We start from the raw sequence: 21,212 nt of genomic DNA, 5'->3' as shown, positions 1-21,212 counted from the left end.
TCAGTGCTCATAACTTCGTACCAGTCTTACTCGGCGCTGGCTCAGAAGCCGGAGCCATAGGACCAGTATCAAAAGACTCCTCACCATTGAAATGCCTGTCAAATAGATTATTAGTATCAAAATCAAGACAAAGCAAACAAAAGAACCAGGATAAAACTCACCATCCACGTTCAGCACCCGTACTCAAAAAGCTACAATCCCCGTTCGAAACACAATCCCACCCTCCCCCAACACCATTTCCATTCTTCCAACATGGAACAGCCCCCGAGGCACGAACAAACTTCGTGCCTTCAGCAAGAGGACTTTCACCCTCACCCTCTGGTCGTAATCGTCTACCCTCAGCAACAGCAGTCGAAGTCCCCCGCCTCTTAAACGTACTCAAGCCAGCAGTGAATACATTAAAATCCTCTTCAGAACTGTCATCAGGCATATGACCCGTCAACGCACGACCCATGGCAATAAGTGGGGCTGCATGCGCGCAGATCAAGACGGACTTGCTGGTCCGCTGGTCTGGGGGTAAATGTGCCTCCACAGCTGTGATGTCAGCGTCGATGTCGGTGATTATACCCTGCAGGACTGTCGCGACGCGGTTGTGGAGTTGGCCGATTGTCTCGCCGCGTCTGGAGGGGATTAGGAGTGGTGTGTAGTTTTGGAGACTTGTTTCTGGGATGAGGGTTGGAAAGTGGAGGCTCATTTCTTTGGGAGTTGGGTGGGAGGGGTGGTCGAAGAAGTTTGTTGCGCCGAACCATTCTCTGGTTGTTGGTTAGTTTATATTGCTTGGGTAGATGTGTTGTTTATAGAAGGAGAGTAGAAGGAGAAGCCGTGGTATAGAGGATATATACTCACCCCAATCCATTCTCAATCCTAACATCCAAATCCGCATGCCGGTCAATCAAACCGGGGGCATTCTGCTGGCCATGTCTAGACTCGGCGGATATCCTCTTCAGTTCTTCGACGGAGGGCTGGATCGTCTGCAGACAGCGGTAGAAGGGACTCGAATAGACACGGAATGGTTTGGGGTGAAATTGAGGAGCAGCAATATGTTCTGCCAGCTCGTGCGACTGCCGAACGCCATGTGAGGTCAGCGCTGGGTCTGCTGGGTTTCCTGTCGGCGTAGGGAATTGGGCTTTGTAGGTGCCGGTGCGGAAGTCGATGGTCCAGTTGAGGCGGTGCTGCAGGGGTTAGTTTGAGGACTATATAGTGATGAATTGGACAGTACATACACCATGACGGGTCAGGTAGATCGTATCCAAAGGCATTTTGACCGAGTTCTTGAACGATCAACTATTGACAACAATCTTGCGGGGGTAGGGCAGAATACATCAACCGACCAAGGCGGTGAATTCCTACCTCGGCCCAGATATTTACTCTCTACAAAGGATCGAAGGCAGACCGGAATCACGTAGCATTGGAAATACGAGCGCACCATGTACTCTGCAAACTAATAAACAGCTGAATGGGGGTATAATATCCACAGCTACCAGATTACATTCCCAAGATCCCAGTAAAACCACGCCATGCAAAACCAGTCAAAGCAAGAACTTTTTCAATTCTTTTTTTAAGACTCCATCTAGTAGAAGAAGCCGAGGAGCTTGCCAGCAACGTGCTTGCGGCGGGCCTCCTCGTGGTCCATGATACCAGCGGAGGTGGTCAGGACGACGTAGCCGAACTGACGGGAGGGAAGGAGCTGGGTAGCCCACTTCTCGAGGTCACGGAGCTGGACGGGGTAGCGGGGGTTGATGACACCACACTTGTTGAGGCTGGAGGAGGTAGTTAGCATTCACGTTTGTTGACGGTTGATGATGAGATGATGTACGTACCGGCCGTTCAGCTGGATGACGATCTTGCCGGAGCGGTGGTCATCGACCTCCTCGAACTCGCCAATGTAGCCTGAAAAGAAAAGATGTCAGTATGTTGCGAAGATTTAAAAGTCGTCAAATACTGAAAAAAAAGCCATAACAGCGCTTTGAAAACGTGTAAGATCTTCGACAGATCAATATACCGGCTACTTAAAAGGCAGACGTCGTAGGTTGTTGAGACCGGCCGCCTAGTTATCAAGCCGGATGACATGAAATCCTCCAGTGGCACAAAAGAAAAGACATGACATGAAAAGAAAGCAAAAGACGAAAGAGGAAAGAGAAAGACGACAAAAATTTAATGTAAACGTACCGTGCTTCTGCATGACAGCAAGGAACTTGACGATGACCTTGGAGGAAGGACGGATGAGGACCTGGCGCTTGCCAGCCTTCTCGGCGTTGTTCATGGCGTTGAGCGCATCGTTGAGGACGGAAGTCTTGACCATTGTGGCGGTGTAGGAATCGAGATTCTCAAATCGAAAAAATTAAAGAAAGATTATGAGGTATCTGTTCGATGAAAACGCAACAGAAAACCCCACCCGTAGGCGAGTTTTCATATTGCAAACTAAGTCAGCCACCAGTAGTCCTCGAGCGCAAAGAGTGCCCCTTATGCATTGCAAGGAGTTCTTCAGCCCGTGCCGATTTGGGAGATGCGTATCATCTTTCCTGGTCTACCACTGGAACCATCTGTAATTCTCAAGAAAGCAGATCCAGAAGCAATGATTGCAACTTCCAGACTAGCTGAGAGGCTGTTGTTGGGGGGGTTGGTACATACCTCGAAAGACTGTCCGTTGGGTGATGAGGAGAGTGAAGAAATCGTCGAACTTTGGTTTTCGGGTCGTGCGCCTGTAGGGTTAGTCGCGCGATAGCCCTTATCTTTGGCTTGTCACGTGGTGATAACTTGAGACTTCTGCCTCAGGCTTCAACATACCTCTTAGGTCTACAAGTCTAAACTTCATTTCAACATACTGTGCTCCACCACTTGACTATGACTGAGGTTCAATTTGGAAAGTATACATGATACAAGCCCGTTGAGACTCCGTCAATTCCAGTAAAATATTACACGAGACACAGAACTGCGACAACCATACAAAACAACTACTTCTACTACTAATTCATTAGCACAACCATTAACTTAAGCCATCCATGGGTAAATCCACAGACGGATTATTCTATACATAATTTTCCAGCATGGGAGCATGGGTTGGAGAGAGGCTGGAGAGTATACGAGGAAGGAAGAGAGGTACTCGGGGACAGCTTTTTCATGACGATGACTCGTTTCTGGAGGGGTGACATGATTGGGAGGGGATACATGATTGCGGGGGGCAGGAATTGGGGAATTGGTGAGGGAAGTACATGAATCTTGGGCTACATGATTCGCAATGCTATAAGATGCGACGGGGTGGGGTCTTGTCTAATTAAAAACAAAGTAGAAAGAGGACGGGGAGGGTGAAAAGGGTTGTATCAAGAAGAGAAATTGGACAGGGCCTAGGGCAAATGGGGGAAGGGGAAATTGGCTTTCATTCGCACGTGTGTCATCAGGGGAGTAGCACCAGCAAAGGGTCAGGGGAAACAGAGTTCAGGACCAAGGGGTGTGGATAAGAAGATATCCTGTGCTGGGAAGGGGGAGGGGGAATTCTGGGAGTGAGATAGCGAACAGCTCACGTATGCCAGCGTCGAGCGTGCAGGCAACTTCTCCGCGGACACCGACACCGAGAGGCGGGGCCTCAGGATGCCGTAGTACCGCGTCAAAGGACCTGTCACTTTTCAACAACACTTCCGAGCCGAGTGGCATGGTGGCATGGTCAGCCAGGAGGTGAAGCTGTGCTAAACGCCTTGATCAATATGCTGAGGTGCATTGAGAAGCTTAAGCCATGCCAGTGCTCATGTTGATCTGGCGCTTGACCTGCTCGCGAGCCCAGCGGGCGGTCTCGATGGTCCGCTCACTGTAAGCTCTAGTTGTGCGAGTCTCGCGCACGAGGGCAGTGACCCAGTCGTTGCGGAAGTAAGCAGCGAGCTCACCGTTAGGGAAGGCATCGGCAAGATCACCAATGACACCCATAGCAGAGCGCATCAGACCCTCACTGCGGTTGCTCTCTGTGGAGATGATGTGAAGGAGCTGGAAGATGGACTCGATGAAAGGCTGCAGCTGAGTGATGGAAGGAGTGCCCTTGTAGGAAAGAAGGATACCACCCCAAGCATCCATGATACCCTCACGGAGGGAGACAATGTAGTCCACCATATCGTAGGGGAGGTCAGAGCTGGTGGTGACGCTGGAAGCCTGCTGGAGAACCTGGCCAACGACAGCCAAGTAGGTGTCGAAGTTGGTTCCAATAGCCTGAGCGATATCACCGAAGGTCTCAAGGATAGCAGGCTTCAGTTGGTTGGTCGTAGTCTGGAGGGTCTTGAGCAGAAGGTTCATGAAGGAGTCGCAGTAAGGCAGGACCTTCTCGTTCAAGGCACGAACGATGTCACTAACCAGGCCAATGGCCATGGCGCAGAGACCGGGCTCGTCTTGGTTGCCGAGGGCATTGTACAGGAAGGGGCTGAAAGAGTCCATGTACTTGATAAAGTCATCCTCAAGGGCGCTGGCAATAGCACCAACGGTAGCAAAGACAACATCCGGCACGCTTGACTTGGGACCAAGGGTCTGGAGAACCTGGAGCAAAATGCTCATGATACGGTCGGCCTGGGGCTTGATCTCAACCTCAAAGCGCTGGACGATGGCCAGAATAACACTGATCAAACTAGTCTGCATCTCCTCAAGAAGAATGCGGTCCTCGGTGCTGACAACCTGCTGCTGCATGGGGATAGTGTGCTCAAGACGCTGGATGATAACATCTGAGAGAGTGGCAACCATAGGCAGGCTGTCATTTGCGGAGTTGAGAACAAAGGAGTTGAGAACCTCGTATCCAGCGGTACGGAGCTGGTTGTCAGCATCCTGGCGCTCGGTGACTGTGAGTAGGGACTTCACACTGTCCTCAAAGTGCTTCGACAGAGGGTTAGTCTGCGAGCCAGCGTCACCGGCAAAGCGGTCTGCGACGTTCATAAGAGCCCAGCAGCAAGAGCTGGCAATCTTAGGGGAGTTGGCAAGGCCGTTGAAAAGGCAAGAGATAAGGGGCTGGAGGTGAACCTCGGGGTCCAGGACCTCGGGGCAGCAGTCGCACACACGACCCAGGGCGTAAGCAGTGGAGTCGCGGACGGAAATGGAGTCATCCTGCATCATGCCAAGCAGGACAGAGAGAGCCTGCTTAATCAGAGGCTCCAAAACACTGGGCTCAGGGCCCTCCATGATGGCACCGAAAGCAGCGACGGCGGCGTCACGGCGGCGCCAATCCTCGTTGCGGATGTTCTCCTCGACAAAAGTCACGACGGGCTGAATGACATCGCCCTGGACACATTGGGCGTAGAGCTGGAGAGCCTGGTAGGCGGCACGAGACACGTTGTACTCGTCGTCACCAGCGTCCTCGTCCTGTCGGCACATAGCTTGCAGAAGAACGGGAACAACCTCGCGGGTGGCCACGCGAGCAAAGCCGAAGAAAGGACGAGCCTCAATACCCTCTTGCTGGGCCTACAAAAAGGTCAATATTCTATCAATTGCACTCATCCTTTTATCAGAAAACACATACCTCAGCGTTGTCGTCCTCGATGGCAATCTCCTCCTCGCAGACAGTGCACCAGAACTCAATAGCAAGCTTGGAGACTTCCTCCTCCTCGCTCTTCATGCCCATGATGCTCAGGCCGAACAGAGCTTTCTCCATGTAGAAGCGCATCTTCTCGTAGTAGGAACCCATGATACGGTTCAAGCAGCCAAAGGCACCAGCCTGGACACGAACCTCATCCGCCTGGGTGGCCTCGCACACAACCTGCATAATGTAGTTGCGCTCTCCCTCGTTGTCCATGTTGGTCCGCACAAAGTCCACAGCATCACTGAGGGCAGCAATAGCGGCATAACGGACATCCATGTTTGGCTCCTCGCGCCGGGCACCCTGAACAACGGCAGTGAGGATGGCATTAGAGTGTGCTGTGAGGCTCGCGCGGAGATCGGGATCTTGAGACTCGCAAATGTAACCGATGGCAGTCAAAGAAGACTGCTTGAGGGCGTCGTTTCCGCTCGCCACGTTCTGGACGAGGATGTTCATCAGCTCCGTCCACTCATTCCGGGGCAACTCGATGGCGGCAATCGAGACGATAAGTGTGGCGGCGGCATTTCCGGCGCGGGCGTCTGGTGAATGAAGAGTCTTGAGCGCGAGCTCCTTAACCTGTGTCTTGGTTTCGGGGTTAATCTGCTGGACCCAGCGGAGCTGCACCTCGCGCAGCTTGGCCTGGTCCCGGAAAGTGAAGGCGTTCTTCAGGGCAATACCGGCAGCGACACGAATGTGAGCTGGGCTGCTCTCGTTGGCCAGCTCCTGACCGAGGGTGATAAGATAGACGGCCTATGGAATCGGGAATATTAGCATTCGGGTCCGGGGAAGGGATCATTCGCATCGCAGGGAGATGGGAGACAACGGGGAGATAGGAAAACGTACGAAGTCGACCTCCGCCGCGTGGGCGAGTTGTTGTTCGGCATTGGTACGCTCGGCCGCATCTTCAAGGAGAATCACGGTTAGCAAGGGGAGCTCTTAAAAAAAATTCTTCATCACGCAGCGCGACTCGAAGGCCGAATCTGCGATGGAGCTGGGGGTCTTACCTGGCGCGAGGGTGCTCTGCAACACCTGACGAGCATCCATGGTGTGCAAAAAGTATTAAAGATGAGAAAAACAGGAAAGAAAGATAGGGCAGGAAGTCGAAATCACGCCCAAGTCCTGGATGGGGGGGGAAGAAGAAATGTGGGAGTTGAGTGGGAGGAAGGGACGGGTGCCTTTGTGGATATGAGGCGGCATGCACTATAGGTCTTTCCGCGACAGCAGAGAGAAAAGGTGCCTGAGTGCACGCCCAGGTTTCAAACAAGGAAATCTGGAGTACAAGAAAAATAGTGAAGAAAGTGAAGAGACAAAAAAAGGCGATTCCAAGGAGAGGTGAAGTTCTACCTGATTGGGTGCGGGGTTTAGTCAGATGTCACGTGATTTAGACTCAAGCCCCGGCTTTTTGTATAGTTAAGACGATGGCTATATTTGTACTCTGTACAAAGCTATTCTCATATCAATAGCTCTATTGAGTATTTTCTACTGACTGGTGTGTTGGAGGCCTTCCATGGAGGGGCAGCCCCTCCAGCTTGCTTGTTTTGATTTTTCTCCTTAGAGACATCTGTGGCCCCAGCGACCGAGTCCACCAGTGGGGTGAAAATATCCAAACAGAAGCCTCTGGAATAATAACAAAGGATAGCTCTGTATTGCTTGCAGTTGGTGCTCTAATAATATCAAGTTCGATTTACGGGCTTTTTTTTTTTCTTTAATTATCTTGTGTGTGCCTCATTGATCGACGCACTATATATGCAGGGAGTGAGACTAGATAAGGGCCTAACGCTAGCCACATTGTGACAGAGCAGACCCGGAGACAAAGAGAAAATTATATGTCATAATCAGCAACCCTTGGGTATATCTCGATACCCTGCAAATTAATTGCATCACGGCCGAGTTACAATGGTGGTGAATTCGACAATATCACATAAAGCCCCTATACCCCACTATATATATGTGGCGCGCACTGTTCACCTGTATCGGTCTGAGACTAATGATATTGCAGTGACGTGATAGCTTAAAATGGAAATTCTTTATAGAGAGTGCTTGTCCTTGAAATACTGATTTTGTGTCTGGTCGCACAGTAATCCCAGTCACCAAGCCCTCCCAGCTAGCAAGTACATACTCCAACAAGAGGTATCGTTGAATAGCTATAATCTAAACAAATTCCACACTACAAATGCTAATTTTCAGTATCAACTTCCTCCTCCTCACTCCCCATCTCCTCTCTCTCTCCTCCTTCTCCCTCCTCATCCACTTCCTCCTCATCAATAGCAGCGTCCAAATCCAAAACCTCATACCGCATAGCATCTCCATACAAAGCACAAACAGCACGCCTTCCCTTCCTTCCATTAACATCAATACAAACAGGGTTCGCTTTCGGTCCCGTAGAAGCAAAGACATGTTTCAGCACCTCCGCATGAGGAGACGAGTCCGACAGATCGAGTTTCGTAGCTGGCACGGAAGGTTTCAGAGAGGCTGGTGTGGCTTCGCTCTCTATGTAGTCGAGGATTAAGGGTGGTGGGTTTGAATGTGCCGATAAGGGTTGGAAGGGGAAGTTTAGGAGGTGGGAGGATCCTCCTGTTTCAATTATTAGACTTAGATCCGTGGATTCAAGGTCGAGAGAACTTACTGCTGTTTGTCCAGAGGATCATTAAGGTGTGGTCAGCCACGAATTGCAGTTGGCGGATGGTTCCTTCTTCCAGGTCGAGGGTTGCGATTGATGTGCTTCTTGTTGAGCTGACGCCGCCGATTGAGTCGAGGACTACTCGGTAGATGTAGGCTGGGGTTGGAAGTGTAAGTATATGGTTAAGTTAGGGAAGGGGTAGGGACGAACCTTGGTACTTTGACGTTTTTGACCTGGTCGCAACGTATATAGAGCAGGGATGTCCTTCCTCACAGTCTTCGTAACAGACAGCAAGATCGATAACTCCCTGATCACAATCGGAGTGAAGTGTGATGGGTGAGCGATGTAGGATACCTCTCCGTTGTGTCAAGGCGATCTCCCCGAAGACTTTTTCGAACTGGACACCCAAACGCCTGGTGAGATCGTTGAGTTTAGGTGCATCGACTGATGTACCGTCGCCGCCTTTGTCCTGGGCCACTCGCTGTTGTTGAAGAAGAGACTTGAAAGCGTCGTAGAAGGAGCTGTCATGGCCGTCCGGCAGAGGAAGCCACTTATCAGAAGACGGGGGAGGAGGTCCCATCATGGGGAGTTGGCGGATGAAGTTACGCAGAGCACTCTTTGTCAATGCACCAGTGATGTATTTGACAGTGGGAGGGACGTCAAACAGATCCCTTTTGTCTTGCAGTTCCTCTAGAGTCTGCGATAGAGGCTCGCTGTTGAGGATGTTGATTTCGTGGCGGAGCCATCTGGAGAAAGCACCGAATTGATCAAGTTCTTCGTTGGTGAGGATGAGGATTCGGTGGGCGAGGAGGTGTAGGCAGTCGAGTGTTTCCACAATGGCGTTTAGCTTAGGCGTGTCCAGTCCGAGGACATCACTGAGCTTGTGGAATTTGGATAGTCCAACCAGTCGACTGAGAAGTACCTGGCTGCGCTCGAGAGCGGGCAGAAGGCACTCGTGCGTCAATCGGCGGATGTTCTCGTAACCGCCCCCAACGGCCTTTTCCCATCGCTTGTGTCCCTAATCGCTCATTAGCCAACGCTCTCACATATTCCAAGGCTCACATACCCTCTCTCCGACAATATCAACGAGGAACTCCTTCATCGGCCCATAGCAATGACCAGTAACAACAAGATGGTAGATAGCAGTGATAAAATCACACTGACACTTCTCCTGCAAGTCCTCATTAACACTGCGCAAGAACCGCGCAGGAAGTTCCTGCGCGTTCTTCCACTCCAGCTCAATCTGTCGCTGCACCTGCCCAACATAACGCAGCAAATTCTGAAGTTGTGTAGTCTTCGAAGCCAGCAGAGACAAATATCTCCCAGACTTGGTAATGAAACGTAGATCCAACGTAACAAGCTCAAGAGTCCTCGTTTCACCATCACCATCAACAGCCGACGCCAACAACGCATGCGTAGAACTCAACGGATGAGAAGCGTGCCTCAAAACCGGACAAGAGCCAGCAACACCAGGCGTCCTCCCAACAGGGAACGAACCAATCTCAAAACAATCAAAGATCCGCAGATGAACACTCCCATCATCAAACCCAACAGAAAGGACATCAACAGAATCATTGGTATCCCTAGCCGAGTGAAAAATAGCATCAAGCGACGCCCGCGAACTAAAAACATCATCCTCACCCCCCGTCGCAGGAAGCGTACTCAATTTAGGCAATGAGCTCTCGACATCCAGAAGCGCAAGCTCCCGCGGTAAATCAGCCTTGAGCACAGCAGCCGCCTTAGAGGGATGGATTCCCGGGGCGAGGAGGTCATCGACGGAGATATGACCGGCGGACTCGTGCAGATGTCTCTGGGCGGCTTTGCTATCAGTGAAATTCACGCCCCAGCCTAGACATGTTGCCTTGGGCAGCGACTTCTGCTCGGTTGAGTCTGCTGCTTCTTCGCCGGCGTGCTGGTGCTGGTAGGTGCGGTAGTGGTGCACTGTCTTGCCGCTGTACGAGCTGATAATGCGGAGTGAGCCATCTCCGCAGGCGACGGCGAGTAGACGACCTGGGGTGGGATATTAGTATTTGATTTTTTCAATGGGATGGAAAACTAGAATAGATTTGCATGGCCTGATTGAACGAATGCACACGTACCATTCCCCTTCCACGCCATCCCTCGAATCTCTCCATCCTCCTCGTCCTCGCCAAGGTACGGATCACCACCAAATGAACCCCCGAATACGCGTTGCCCGTTTAGTCGGAAGACGCGTAGTTCCTCGTCTTCAGTCGCTAGCGCGATCAGGTCCATTGTTGGACAGTATGCCACGGCGCCGGCTTTGCATTTTGCTGGTAGAGATTTTTCTCCGACGGGTGTTAGTTGGGGGCCCTCTTCTGCCATTGCTTTTTGTCTAGAGGCTGGACTAGATTCAGCCCATTCTTGATTTGCGGTCAAGTAGGAATGGCTGATTTGGTCTTGGTTGAAGCTGTTGACGGGTGGTGGATACAGGGATTCTTGGCGCGTGTGTGGTGTTTGGAGGATGTTTGTATGGGACTTCGCTTTTGTACTCCGAACTCTTCTGTTACTTATTGATGGTCTTCTTAAGTGAGAACAATCACTTTTCTTGAATTGTTCGCTTTCATGGAATTTCATCTCTTAAACAGATAGATAAATGATACATGTATGCAGTAATTGCTCCGGCGACCAGCACCGGACAAGAATAAGAATACAAAACGAGCGACTAAAGTACATGTAAAAGTATAGGCAGTAATCCATCAGAAAGGAGTGCCATCCATCTCAGACTGAATCATATTCTTCAGATAACTGAGCTCATCCATCAACTCTTGCATGGTAGCATTACCACCCTGAAAGTCTGCATTACTGCGCCGAGAACGAGTAGACTCAGCCTGATCACTGTGTCTCCGCTCGCCAGAGAGTTTCCTCTCAGAAACAGAATCACGCAGGACCTGCGGTAAGAGGATGGGGGAGGCATTGGGGCTGCGGGACATAGCGAGTGCCTGCATTGATTCAAGAGCGCTGAAGAGGGCGGCGTGGCGCTTCGGGTTACTTTCCACTTCGTCCATTCCTTCGATACCCAGTCCTGAGCCGTCGATGCTGGGGGAGGACAAGGAGACTGTGAGGTGGGGCAGAGGGCCGTTCCAGGGGAGGTCGCCAGAGGCTGAGTTTGGAGAGGAGGGTTTGGAGTGGACTGTCAGGTGGGGGTGTTCGGGTCTGTGTTTGTTGCTGCGTCGCCGGACTGGGAAAGTTCGGGGGTTTTCCACCTGTCATCTGAGGCTTCGGTTTCGTAGTTGCAGTCCTGATTGAACGAAGTTGAAACCATTGATTCTGGTGTGTTGTAGTCGTCGGCTTCGGTATCGGTGCTCCATTCGGAAAATCGGCTGCGTTCTGGGATGAAGCGGGAGTGGATGGAATCGTCTGTCATTGTCATGCTGGAGAAGTGGCTGCGCAGGACCTCCGCGTCCATCGCTTTGTCTCTTTCGTCGATGGCACGGACGGCTTCATCCATCACGGAGGATGGAGAGTTGGGGAGCGTGGGAAGCCTCTTTTCCTTCTTGGCGAATGGTTTGGTTGGCGTTGGCAAGTCACTGGAGTTTGCGATATCCTCCAAGGCCTCTCTGATAGCACGAGACTCATCGTAGGCCGCATTTTTGCCATTCGCGCGAGGAGGACCGTGTCCATGGTGCTCAGGGCGTGTCTGCACAGTGAGAAGGCGACCCGAGGCTGCATTTTCGCCGGTTCTCAACGCGCGACGACTTTGGATGGTAGAGGACCCGGGTTTGTTAGGCGAGTTCGCGGAGGAGGGAATTGCAATTCCAGCGTTGACCTTGATCCCAGGGACATTGCGGCGAGTCTCAACAGACTCATTTGAAGCATTGGCTGATTTCCATGCCTCTGGCGTTCGGTGCTCCGTCCCATTGGGTTGTCCCAAAGCAGCGCGAAGAGCCCGTGCTCTCGGGGGAGACATGGAACGCGAGTCCTTCGAGCTGTGGCTTCTGCGAGTGGCACTGTTCGGCTGGGATTTACTCCTGTGAACCATGCCCGCAATTGGAGAGGTGGAAGCCAGCGCCGGACTCGGTTGGCGACGCACGGACGTGGACGTCTGAAGACGCAACGGCTGAGGCTGCGGCGGCGGCTTGCGCGGGTTCATGAATTTGTCCTCTGGATTCATCGTTCGGTATTCGGCCTTTTGGGAGCTGTTGCTTCCCGAGCGTCCATGAGACCGACTATCGGGTAGGATGATGGGCACATTCAGTACATTCACCGGTTGCCCGGGAAGCAGGGGACATTGTGTAGTGGCAGGTTCTCTTTCGTTGTAATACTCAATGTCATCGTCCAGTAAGTACTGTTTTTATTAGCTCATCATCTGATAGATATGGTCAGTAAGACTCACATAGTACCAGTAGGTGCCTCCCATCTTGAGGCCACCGGTTCGCCATTGGTCAGGCCCGTCGCCAATGATATCCGTAAAAGTATGGCATCCTTTCCAGTGGCCCGGCCCAACTCGCTTGTCTCTTTCCATCACATATTGCTTGGAGAAATTATCCCACGATCCGAGCAGTTTGACCGACCGGACCTCGGGTTTGGTAATCCTAGATTGAGTCAGTAATGAAGTTGCAATTGGCATTGGACACACTCACAGCAAGAAAGTCATGAGGGTGGTAGAGATCATCGCAATATAAGAAAAGAGAAGAAAAGAGATCGCTAACAGAGCTGAAGATAGGAAGTAGAAAAGAAAGATAAATCAAAGAGAGAACAGGCACAACAATGCAGAACAAAAGGAAAACAAATGCTAAAACACAAACACCCAGTGCTGTACACGCAAATGCAAGACAAAAGACAATGGAGAAAGGCAGAAGTCGAGTCGCAAACACGAGTTCATATAACAATAACACTAAGAACTAGTCGGTAAGACTAGTCCAGACCCAAGGCAACACCAGGCGGTACCTGTCTCAGGCTTGACAGGTCTAAGAATAACGACGTTTCAGGTGTGATTGGAGCATGCCATAGCTAGGCGGGAGCCGCGATGGGACAATTTCCCAGGCGCAGTGCAGGGCGACAAGGATGGCCAATCGGAGGTGAAGATGCAAGCGCCGAGTACTGTGTAGGGACCCGGCGCTACGAGAGATGAGAGAGAGAGAGGAACTAGAGGAAAGTTGAAGCGGCGGAAAGGAGTGAAAGTAGTGGAAGGAGTGGAAGGAGTCAAACGAGGTATGTTGGAGAGACGTTGAGACATGAAGAGGCGAGGTTTTCGAGGGATCGGCGCGGGGATGATGACTTTCGCCGATCACACAAATTGCGGTGATGAGGGGTGGAGCGAACTAGTGCAGTCAACCAACTTTGAGGGCAAATTGGTATGGAATATGCCCGTCAAAATAGGGAATTGAGCGAAGATTATCACGGTGGCTTGCCTATTATCCATCCGAACCGAATTTCGCCGTTCCCCACGCAAGGTGCACACAATTAATTTATTTTACAGTGAGAATTAGAGAAACCCCCCTCTAGCTTCTTCCAAACAAGTTATTCTAGAAATAAACAGGAACTCCTAGCTTGGAAACTGGGAACGAAACATATCACATAGGGAGCTGAAGTGCCGAAACGACGTGATTGGCGTACAACGGTTTAGATACTCTTATTGGACACACTAGAGGAAACTACTGCAGCTAATAGTAGCTAACTTAATTGAACTAACTGCACTCATAGGCTCACAGGGTCAGGGATGTGTTCGCCTTGTACTCCACCCCGGCGGTTCCTGAGATTACTGTTGATCTGTCAGTTTCATATTAAGCCAAGAAAGAATAAACAACCCAATAAAATATGCGATTGGCTGGAAGTTAATATTTCTAGCAAGGAAAAAGCAACTATGAAACTGGCCCCTGAACAACCAACCTGAAACCGGGGACGAATATCTATACTTCACAACAACACCAACACATACACAGAACTAATTAGAGAACCCTCCGATCCAACCTCTTATTAACAGCACCAAGAACAGTCTTTAAGATGCCCTCACCACTTAACCCCTCTCCTTCCAAGAAACAGTATCAACAATATCTCTCAACCCATCCCGACACCTCCCCCCAGAAAATCATCCAACTCCTGCAAATACAATCTAGCACTCTCATCGCGCCCAACCTGAAAAAACTGAATGCCCACCTGCCAAGCAATAGCATCCATCAAATCCAATTTCCTTGCAACACCCACAATAACACTTTCAGCATCATCCGTAAACACCCCATCAGTAATAACAATAATATTCACCGGCCGCACATACAATTCCCCATTATCACCATGTTTCTGGGCAGTTTGCATGCGTTCCACACGCGCCATGTACGGCCGCAGAATATCATTCAGCCTTTTACCGATGGGTGTCGCACCGCGCGGTTGCGCGCTTTGGAAGATTTCGTGCACTTGACTGGGAGTTGTTATGTTGTAGTGCACGTTGCTGCTGGCTGGCTGGTTTAGGAAGTAGATGTCTATTCCGTCTGGGTCGTGGGCTGTGCAGATTGGGGCGATTGCTGCGATTGCGGTGGCGGCTGAGGTCCAGTTTGAGCCTTTCATGCTTGTGCTGTCGTCTACTAGGAAGATTGTGTCGAATGTGTTGAGGAACGTGTAGGCTGATTCCGGGTCTGTGGGCGTGTTTGCTGATTGGTGTTGCTGTAGGGTTCTGGGGGGAATTGGGTTGGCTGAGTAGGGTGGTGGGAGGTCGGTGGTTTCATTGTTGGAGTTGGAGTTAGAGTTGGGGTTGAATGTGATTGGACTTCTGAATTTCGATCTCCATGATTTCTTAGGAGCCGGCTCTGCTCTCATTTGTGTTTCTTGACCGGATGAACGTCGGTGTGAGGCAAAAGAAGCCCACTTGGGTGGTGATTTCTCAGAGAAGTTCATGGCTGCCAAGGGCATATAGTAGTTGAAGAAGTAGAAATGCGGACTCTGCCTCTATTAAAAAGACGTAATGTCAAAGACCCAGGTCTAAATATGGTTCTGTCTAAAACAAAGAAATCTGTCACAACCGGAAACACCACCTTCTTTATACCCGTCTTTGAACACGGCCTCATACCTGTGGAACTAATAACCAAAGTATCAAGATGGCAATGCCTAGGGCAAGAACCATGGGAACGTGGGACAAGGCATACTTGGGGACTATACAAACTGTCATATAAACTTTGGAATGCCCCGTACAAACCTTGGAATTGTCACACTGTCGCAAGTCAAGGCAGACTCGGGATGGTCGGCAGCCCTATTGGAATTGGCAGGGCACATATGTATCTGGTAGGGTAGAATGTGGTTGTAACCCGTGTCTGGTAGGAGCCACACCTGCATCTAACTAAACCAAAGACACCGTCATATATTGGACGTGCTGGGTATTTAACCTATAGATTAACCAACCAGATGTGTATATTGTTTGCAGGAGCCGCATGAGCTACCGCATTAGTTAAGGCTGGAGGCGGAGCTACACAGCCCAGCCCCACCTCCTGAGCGCACAGCCCAATTTGGTTGATACGAAGTACAGTAGCCTGGGTTACAGGGTTATGTTGGACTCTTCTGAAAAGTCTTTGGAAGGTATGACTCTATTAGTCGCGCTTCTATTGAAGTTAGATACATTTCGTGATTCGTAATGAGGCCCCCTCCCAGATCCAGGCTATAACGCGACAATGTATACAAATTATGAGACATGACCTGACACCACTAACGCGGCACATAAACAACAGAAACAACATAAGAGAAAACAAACATCAAGCCATCTATACCCCCTCTCCCATTTATCTAGTTAGAGGTACAGGAAGCCGACTAGTCAAGTCCGGCGCATTCGAATCCCCAATAAGACCATCCTCGTCAGTTTCAGTAACGGAACGCAAAATCCCAGGATCAGCAGAGATAATATCAGCAACAGCAAACGCCTGATCAATACCCATCGTGTGCCCAATCATCTCCAGACACTTCACGACCCAACGGCGGAGACCGTGGCGCGGGCTTTCGACAATACCAGCGACGAATAAGGGCCATAGGAGCACGAGGCCACCGATGTAGCTTTCTGGCGGTATAGAATTAGGTGAAGTGTCTGCCCCGTGTGCGTTGAAGTGAAATGGTGCGCCGCGGCAGATGTCCACGGCCAGTCGTCTGATTGTTGAACGGAGCGCCTTGCATTGCAGGTGGAATTCTTCGGACAGGGAGGTTATGGATGAGGTTGTGGAGATTTGGCGGATGTGGGAGAGGATGATTTCGCTGACGACTATTCGGGCGCTGCGGTATTGATTCCAAGAATTGCAGACCCAGAGGTTGGGGTAGATGTGGTATTGGTCGTCGTATGGTGATAGTCCCTTAAATCGATGTTGGAATTGTGAATCAAAGGGAGACTTTGTGTGGTTGGTATAGTTGAATTCTGGCGGGAGTGAAGCTAGCCACGCAATCAGGTCCGATTCGATGGCTGAGGCTGCTGATATGATTTCTCGTTCGTTGTTGAATGTTTTGGTTCTGATGTCTGCGCGTAGGTTGGATAATTTGCCAATAATCATGATGAGGCGGTTGCCATGTGCTTCTGCTGGGCGAAGGAACATGGTGAGTTTGGTACATTCGAATAGTGATTCTGGGACTCTGGCGTCTCGTTGTAGGCAGCTGATGATCTATGGATGATTAGTTTGGGATGGACGGCTGGTCCACGACACTTACAATCTGATATCGCAGGTGCAAGAATAATTTCAGACCAGCATCAGTCTTGAGCTGGTCAGTTCCTCTTATATCAAGCAAGGCCGTCGCACCATTGATATGGTTTGTCCAGCTGTCAATATTTTCCGGAGACCTTGACGTAACAACCTATAGTTCTAGTTAGTGTCTGCTTATCTGCGGGATCGACAAACTTACTTCATAAATGGCAAGCAGCACGACAGTGCCCAGAGTCTGATTCGTCTTCGCTTGATCCATATCGGATAGGGCGGTGTTTAGCAGCCTCAAAGCGGACCCATACTCCCTGTGGGCCACATCTTGCAGCGAAGGCAAGCCTCGGACACGGGAAAGCATAGCCGTCGCAGTAGCAACCACACTGGCCTGCATGGCCCTCTGACTCGCTGGGCCCCCAGACTGCAACAAGAACTTGGAGACCAAATCACTAGTCCAGAAAGACCCGGGAATAGCATTCGACCGCATGAAATAACAAATCGCTTCATACTTCGTCGTCTCCACATCCTGCGATGGCTGAATTTCGACCGGGCGACTCCCCAGTCGTCGGAGAACATTGAAGTCGAACTCCGGCTCCACCACGACCCCGGTCTTCCCTTCTGGGGATACAGTGCGAGGCGCTCGCTCGCTCTTCTTAGACCCGGCCGCCTTTCTCACTACCTCTTGGCTCTCGTCGCGGAACATCAGCGATAATTGATCCCGGTAGCCCGGGCAGTCCCGCTTGGCGCGCGTGCATTGCGAACACGCCGGTCGGCTTTGGTCACATCTGATCTTTCTGGCCCGGCACTCGCCACATCCTTTGCTTGGCTTGCCGCAGTATACCATGGCGTGTTGAAGAGTACCTAAGAACTAACTACTGGAGATCGTTGGATGTTCAGCCCAACGGAGATGGGTCCGCGCTTAACCGTTTCGGGTATGCTTTGCGAAAGCTTACATCTATATCGTTCTTGTTTTATTAGATGGTGAGGATGGGGGCATGAGAGGAAGAGGAGTCAGTTTCCTTTTCGATGTGATCTGACACATTCTCCTCAAAGCTCTCTGGGAATCGGGATATGGGTATATGGTTGTGGTAACGTGTGAGTTTGACTGTTCGTAGCCCTCTTGAAGACTGGAATCTAATCAGAAAATGACAACCGATTAGTATATCTACGCAAGCACACACGATCAATGGTCCTAGTGGGAGTACAAAGGTCGTTCAATTGACTCGTATATCTGCTCTGATTTCAACCCTCTCTTTGTAGAATACGCCCTCTGAAACAAGAGTTTCCTCTGGCAATGACTGTTCCAAAAGTGAGACTTGTTGACAGTTGCCGCATTGTAACTCCACTTGTCTGAAGATTGTCGCCTAGTTAGCAAAAACTTTCAAAGCCAGGACCATTCAGAAGTATCGATGTATCATTGATCATGATTGGGTACTCCTCTAAAGGCCGGCAGGCTTAAACACCAATTTCTCATTCTGTTGTCAGTCAAGAAGGATGCGGGGAGGGAGGGAGTTCAAAAAGAAAAGAAGAAGACAGTTGTAGATTGGCATTAGGATTTTTGGAAAGAAAAATGCAAGTAGAAGGACCATGATAGCTTTGAGTTGACTGGACTTTGACAACACTTTACATGAGTTGATACATTGGTTTCGTGGCGGGTCGAGGCCTCTGTATTATACGGTGCTTTCTTAGTCAATTCTGGTATGCCAGAGGCTATGATGTATTTTAAATAATACATTGAAGTCAAAGAGCTGAAGCGAGGCACTTCAAACACTTCAAATATTGTAAAAGTTCAGGCTTGGATGCATGAAAGGACCTGGTTCAACTATCTCAAATTGCGCCATTACTGAAACTAAATGAATGACTAGATACCGTTGCCTGTTGTTCTTCGGAAATCTGCTTGCATATGAAAATCCTGACGCCCTGGTTTCGTTCCTCTTATAAAGTCAAAAGTGACACAGGCTTTGCGACAAGATTCTATACTGCCAGCTCTGACGAGTTTCCTAGAGCTCCCTTGAGTTAATGGAAGCCTTAATTGAACAGCAACTTAGAATATGCTTAAGGAACATATGTTTAAACATTAATTTTATTTTTGAATTTCATGAAACACCAGCTTAATATTCATAAAACTCCATAGACTTTTCGGGGACGTTACTCAACACGCTTCGAGGGAGACTCAGACTCCTCGACATCGACCTGGGTCACCCGCTTTCTTTTCCCAGTAGACCCTCCACTGGACTCCGATTCCTGTCGTACAAATACAGATCCATCATCATGCCATTCGCTAATCTCCCATTCAACCGAAGTAGACTGATCGTCACTAACTCCCTTCCCATGCCGAGATCGCATCAAGCGACCCAAACGAGATCCTTCCACCATCTCTTCAAACCAAGGGATACCCCTTGTTGTGCCGTGTTGGAAGCTCCTGGAAATTTTGGGCTCCTCAAAAGACGGAATAATAACAGAAGAAGTGGGAGCCTCTGCCGGTGCCAGAGGAGAGGAGACGGAGACTCCAGCACGTTGGGCCTCTTCATCGAAGTCATCCGGAAGCAGATCTAGATCAGCCAAAGCCCGCTGGTCTTCACCGAGCAAGCTTCCAATGGTAATAGACATGAAGTTTGATTCCTCGCGCGGCTCCTCCGTCCAGAATGTCAATGGCGTTCCACAGTAACCACAGAACACTCGCTGAGTCTGAGGAGCATGACGGGGCGAGAATCTACGGCGGATGGAGGAGTGGGATTCATCCGGGAAGAATGATTGAGTATAAGACTCGTACCAGTCAAGAGGCACCCGCAGCCATGCCGAAAGAGGCGTGCCGTGGAATCGACCTGATTCATATTAGCATTGGCTGGGAGATCGACAGGCTAGCTTGGGATTCACTCACGGTTGTCTCGGCTGCTGTCGAAGTAGACCTCGGCATGTTCTGTCACATCGTCTGGGATGTTGACTTGGTATTCATTGCGACCACAGGAGCATGAGCGCGCAGCGGCTCGTAGGCCATTGTTGTACAAGAAGTACCGGGGCGCCGGTGAACTGGGCGAGATTGCGATAGATAGGGCCGAGGCGGGAAAGGAGCAGTCAGACAGTCAATTTGTCTGATCTCGACAATGACAATGATTAAATTTGAAGTGTCAAGTGGAACAAAATTGAAGAAAAGAGAAAGCAGGGCGAGTCCAGTGGACCTCTATGACGTTTAAATATTGCCAAGACATTCACTTGACTCCGCACCTTATCGCTATCAACTTCTCTGCTTCACCTTCTGTTCTTCTCTTACTCTCTCGGCGTTGACACTCAGAAAGAATCGCAATCGAAGCAAATCCCCGAACACGTTATACCCACTTCCGCGCATCCATCTCGAGTATCGATTCCATCCCTTCCTTTCAACCACTTCCTCCCATCCGAGCCGCATTCAACATGAATCCAGAAGATGGCGATGACAGGTCATCGTCAACACCGAATGGCACATCCAAGCAGTCCGCCCAAGACAAAGACAAGCCTCGTCTAACCGACCAAGAAAAGAAGAGCAACCATATCGCCTCGGAGCAAAAGCGACGCGCAGCAATTCGCGAGGGCTTCGATCGCCTCACAGAGCTGGTCCCTGGTCTGGAGGGCCAGGGCCGAAGCGAGAGCATTGTTCTACAGAAGACAGTGGACTTCATTCATGTCAAGCTCCAAGAGCGCCATGATCTCATTGCCGAAATCGAGAGCAAAGGCGGTCATGTAGATGATTCTTTCCGTCCATCATGATTCCTTTTACTGGGGTTGCCCCCGTCCCCTTTCGCTGGTCGAGGGGGGTTCGGGGGCAAGTATGTGCCGAGGTCCGCTCAATTTCAGGAACTATTCCCACGCCACACGAATTTCTTTGCTTCGTTGTATCAAGACGAAAATGATCTGATTTCCTATTTCCTGAATCTTGTGTCTTTACATGCGATATCATATCTATCTGTTTTCACCCTCAACACCCGCCCTTCTTGTATTTAATTCTTTTTCTACCCTTTTGTCTCTAATTGTTCTTTTTCCTTCTCACCTTTACTTCTTGTCCTTACTTCTGTTCTCACTTCTGCTGTACATTGAAGCTTTTCCTGGATACCAGAATGTATATGGTCACGGATGTTGCTGCAAAGCAACTGGGGCGTTAACTCGTGGTTGGCTAACTTTGAATCCATGTTTGTTCAGCTCTTAATGAGCGACTCCCAATTTCAGGGGCATTCAGGACATCATCGGGGCTATTTGAGTCCCGAGTGCCGCAGGTTTGGTTGCATCACGTGTACAGGTTAGCCTGGGCACATAATTGAGGCTGTTCACTGGTGCCTTGTTCGCCTTAGCCCTGTAGATATAAGCATAGGCACATCAGATATCAATCTGAATAACGAGTGCTATTCAGACAATGATCTTCTTGTATGGTGCATGATGTGGACATCAGTCTTACCGCCCA

At 50.2% G+C, this 21,212-nt stretch overlaps 9 protein-coding genes across 9 annotated transcripts; 1 reads left to right on the top strand and 8 right to left on the bottom strand.

Annotated features, from left to right (window-relative positions):
• Positions 1 to 7: 7 nt before the first annotated feature.
• Positions 8 to 1,275, bottom strand: N7446_001505 (uncharacterized protein; the record flags this gene model as incomplete). The annotated part of the gene is made up of 4 exons (XM_058510254.1): positions 1,224 to 1,275; positions 847 to 1,172; positions 162 to 752; positions 8 to 95 (listed from the first exon to the last, which is right to left on the bottom strand). The coding sequence occupies exons 1-4, from the start codon at positions 1,257 to 1,259 to the stop codon at positions 8 to 10; spliced, it is 1,041 nt and encodes a 346-aa protein (XP_058375790.1). The 5' UTR covers positions 1,260 to 1,275.
• A 295-nt stretch (positions 1,276 to 1,570) lies between these two features.
• Positions 1,571 to 2,302, bottom strand: N7446_001504 (40S ribosomal protein uS8; the record flags this gene model as incomplete). The annotated part of the gene is made up of 3 exons (XM_058510253.1): positions 1,571 to 1,760; positions 1,821 to 1,890; positions 2,170 to 2,302. 3 exons carry the CDS (start codon positions 2,300 to 2,302, stop codon positions 1,571 to 1,573), a joined length of 393 nt encoding a protein of 130 aa, XP_058375789.1.
• A 1,421-nt stretch (positions 2,303 to 3,723) lies between these two features.
• N7446_001503 (karyopherin beta) lies at positions 3,724 to 6,586 on the bottom strand (the record flags this gene model as incomplete). Its single annotated transcript, XM_058510252.1, has 4 exons — positions 3,724 to 5,427; positions 5,486 to 6,292; positions 6,386 to 6,444; positions 6,547 to 6,586. The coding sequence occupies 4 exons, from the start codon at positions 6,584 to 6,586 to the stop codon at positions 3,724 to 3,726; spliced, it is 2,610 nt and encodes an 869-aa protein (XP_058375788.1).
• Positions 6,587 to 7,718: 1,132 nt separating this feature from the next.
• Positions 7,719 to 10,505, bottom strand: N7446_001502 (uncharacterized protein; the record flags this gene model as incomplete). Its single annotated transcript, XM_058510251.1, has 5 exons — positions 7,719 to 8,116; positions 8,169 to 8,318; positions 8,373 to 9,180; positions 9,229 to 10,172; positions 10,262 to 10,505. The coding sequence occupies 5 exons, from the start codon at positions 10,503 to 10,505 to the stop codon at positions 7,719 to 7,721; spliced, it is 2,544 nt and encodes an 847-aa protein (XP_058375787.1).
• Positions 10,506 to 10,879: 374 nt separating this feature from the next.
• Positions 10,880 to 13,036, bottom strand: N7446_001501 (uncharacterized protein; the record flags this gene model as incomplete). The annotated part of the gene is made up of 4 exons (XM_058510250.1): positions 12,764 to 13,036; positions 12,517 to 12,715; positions 11,363 to 12,468; positions 10,880 to 11,336 (listed from the first exon to the last, which is right to left on the bottom strand). Exons 1-4 carry the CDS (start codon positions 12,793 to 12,795, stop codon positions 10,880 to 10,882), a joined length of 1,794 nt encoding a protein of 597 aa, XP_058375786.1. The 5' UTR covers positions 12,796 to 13,036.
• Positions 13,037 to 14,180: 1,144 nt separating this feature from the next.
• N7446_001500 (uncharacterized protein) lies at positions 14,181 to 15,011 on the bottom strand (the record flags this gene model as incomplete). The annotated part of the gene is made up of 1 exon (XM_058510249.1): positions 14,181 to 15,011. The coding sequence occupies one exon, from the start codon at positions 15,009 to 15,011 to the stop codon at positions 14,181 to 14,183; it is 831 nt and encodes a 276-aa protein (XP_058375785.1).
• Positions 15,012 to 15,706: 695 nt separating this feature from the next.
• Positions 15,707 to 17,636, bottom strand: N7446_001499 (Zn(II)2Cys6 transcription factor). The gene is made up of 3 exons (XM_058510248.1): positions 16,986 to 17,636; positions 16,794 to 16,937; positions 15,707 to 16,747 (listed from the first exon to the last, which is right to left on the bottom strand). The coding sequence occupies exons 1-3, from the start codon at positions 17,622 to 17,624 to the stop codon at positions 15,887 to 15,889; spliced, it is 1,644 nt and encodes a 547-aa protein (XP_058375784.1). The 5' UTR covers positions 17,625 to 17,636; the 3' UTR covers positions 15,707 to 15,886.
• A 1,292-nt stretch (positions 17,637 to 18,928) lies between these two features.
• On the bottom strand, positions 18,929 to 20,130 carry N7446_001498 (uncharacterized protein; the record flags this gene model as incomplete). Its single annotated transcript, XM_058510247.1, has 3 exons — positions 18,929 to 19,605; positions 19,662 to 19,810; positions 20,117 to 20,130. The coding sequence occupies 3 exons, from the start codon at positions 20,128 to 20,130 to the stop codon at positions 18,929 to 18,931; spliced, it is 840 nt and encodes a 279-aa protein (XP_058375783.1).
• Positions 20,131 to 20,191: 61 nt separating this feature from the next.
• N7446_001497 (uncharacterized protein) lies at positions 20,192 to 20,524 on the top strand (the record flags this gene model as incomplete). Its single annotated transcript, XM_058510246.1, has 1 exon — positions 20,192 to 20,524. One exon carries the CDS (start codon positions 20,192 to 20,194, stop codon positions 20,522 to 20,524), a length of 333 nt encoding a protein of 110 aa, XP_058375782.1.
• Positions 20,525 to 21,212: the final 688 nt, after the last annotated feature.

Source organism: Penicillium canescens, assembly GCF_028828765.1.
Source record: "Penicillium canescens strain IBT 15451 chromosome Unknown utg000002l_segment0_segment0, whole genome shotgun sequence".
In the NCBI taxonomy this organism is placed as follows: domain Eukaryota; kingdom Fungi; phylum Ascomycota; class Eurotiomycetes; order Eurotiales; family Aspergillaceae; genus Penicillium; species Penicillium canescens.
Note: the sequence above shows the minus strand (reverse complement) of the source record. Positions and strands in the feature narration are given on the sequence as shown.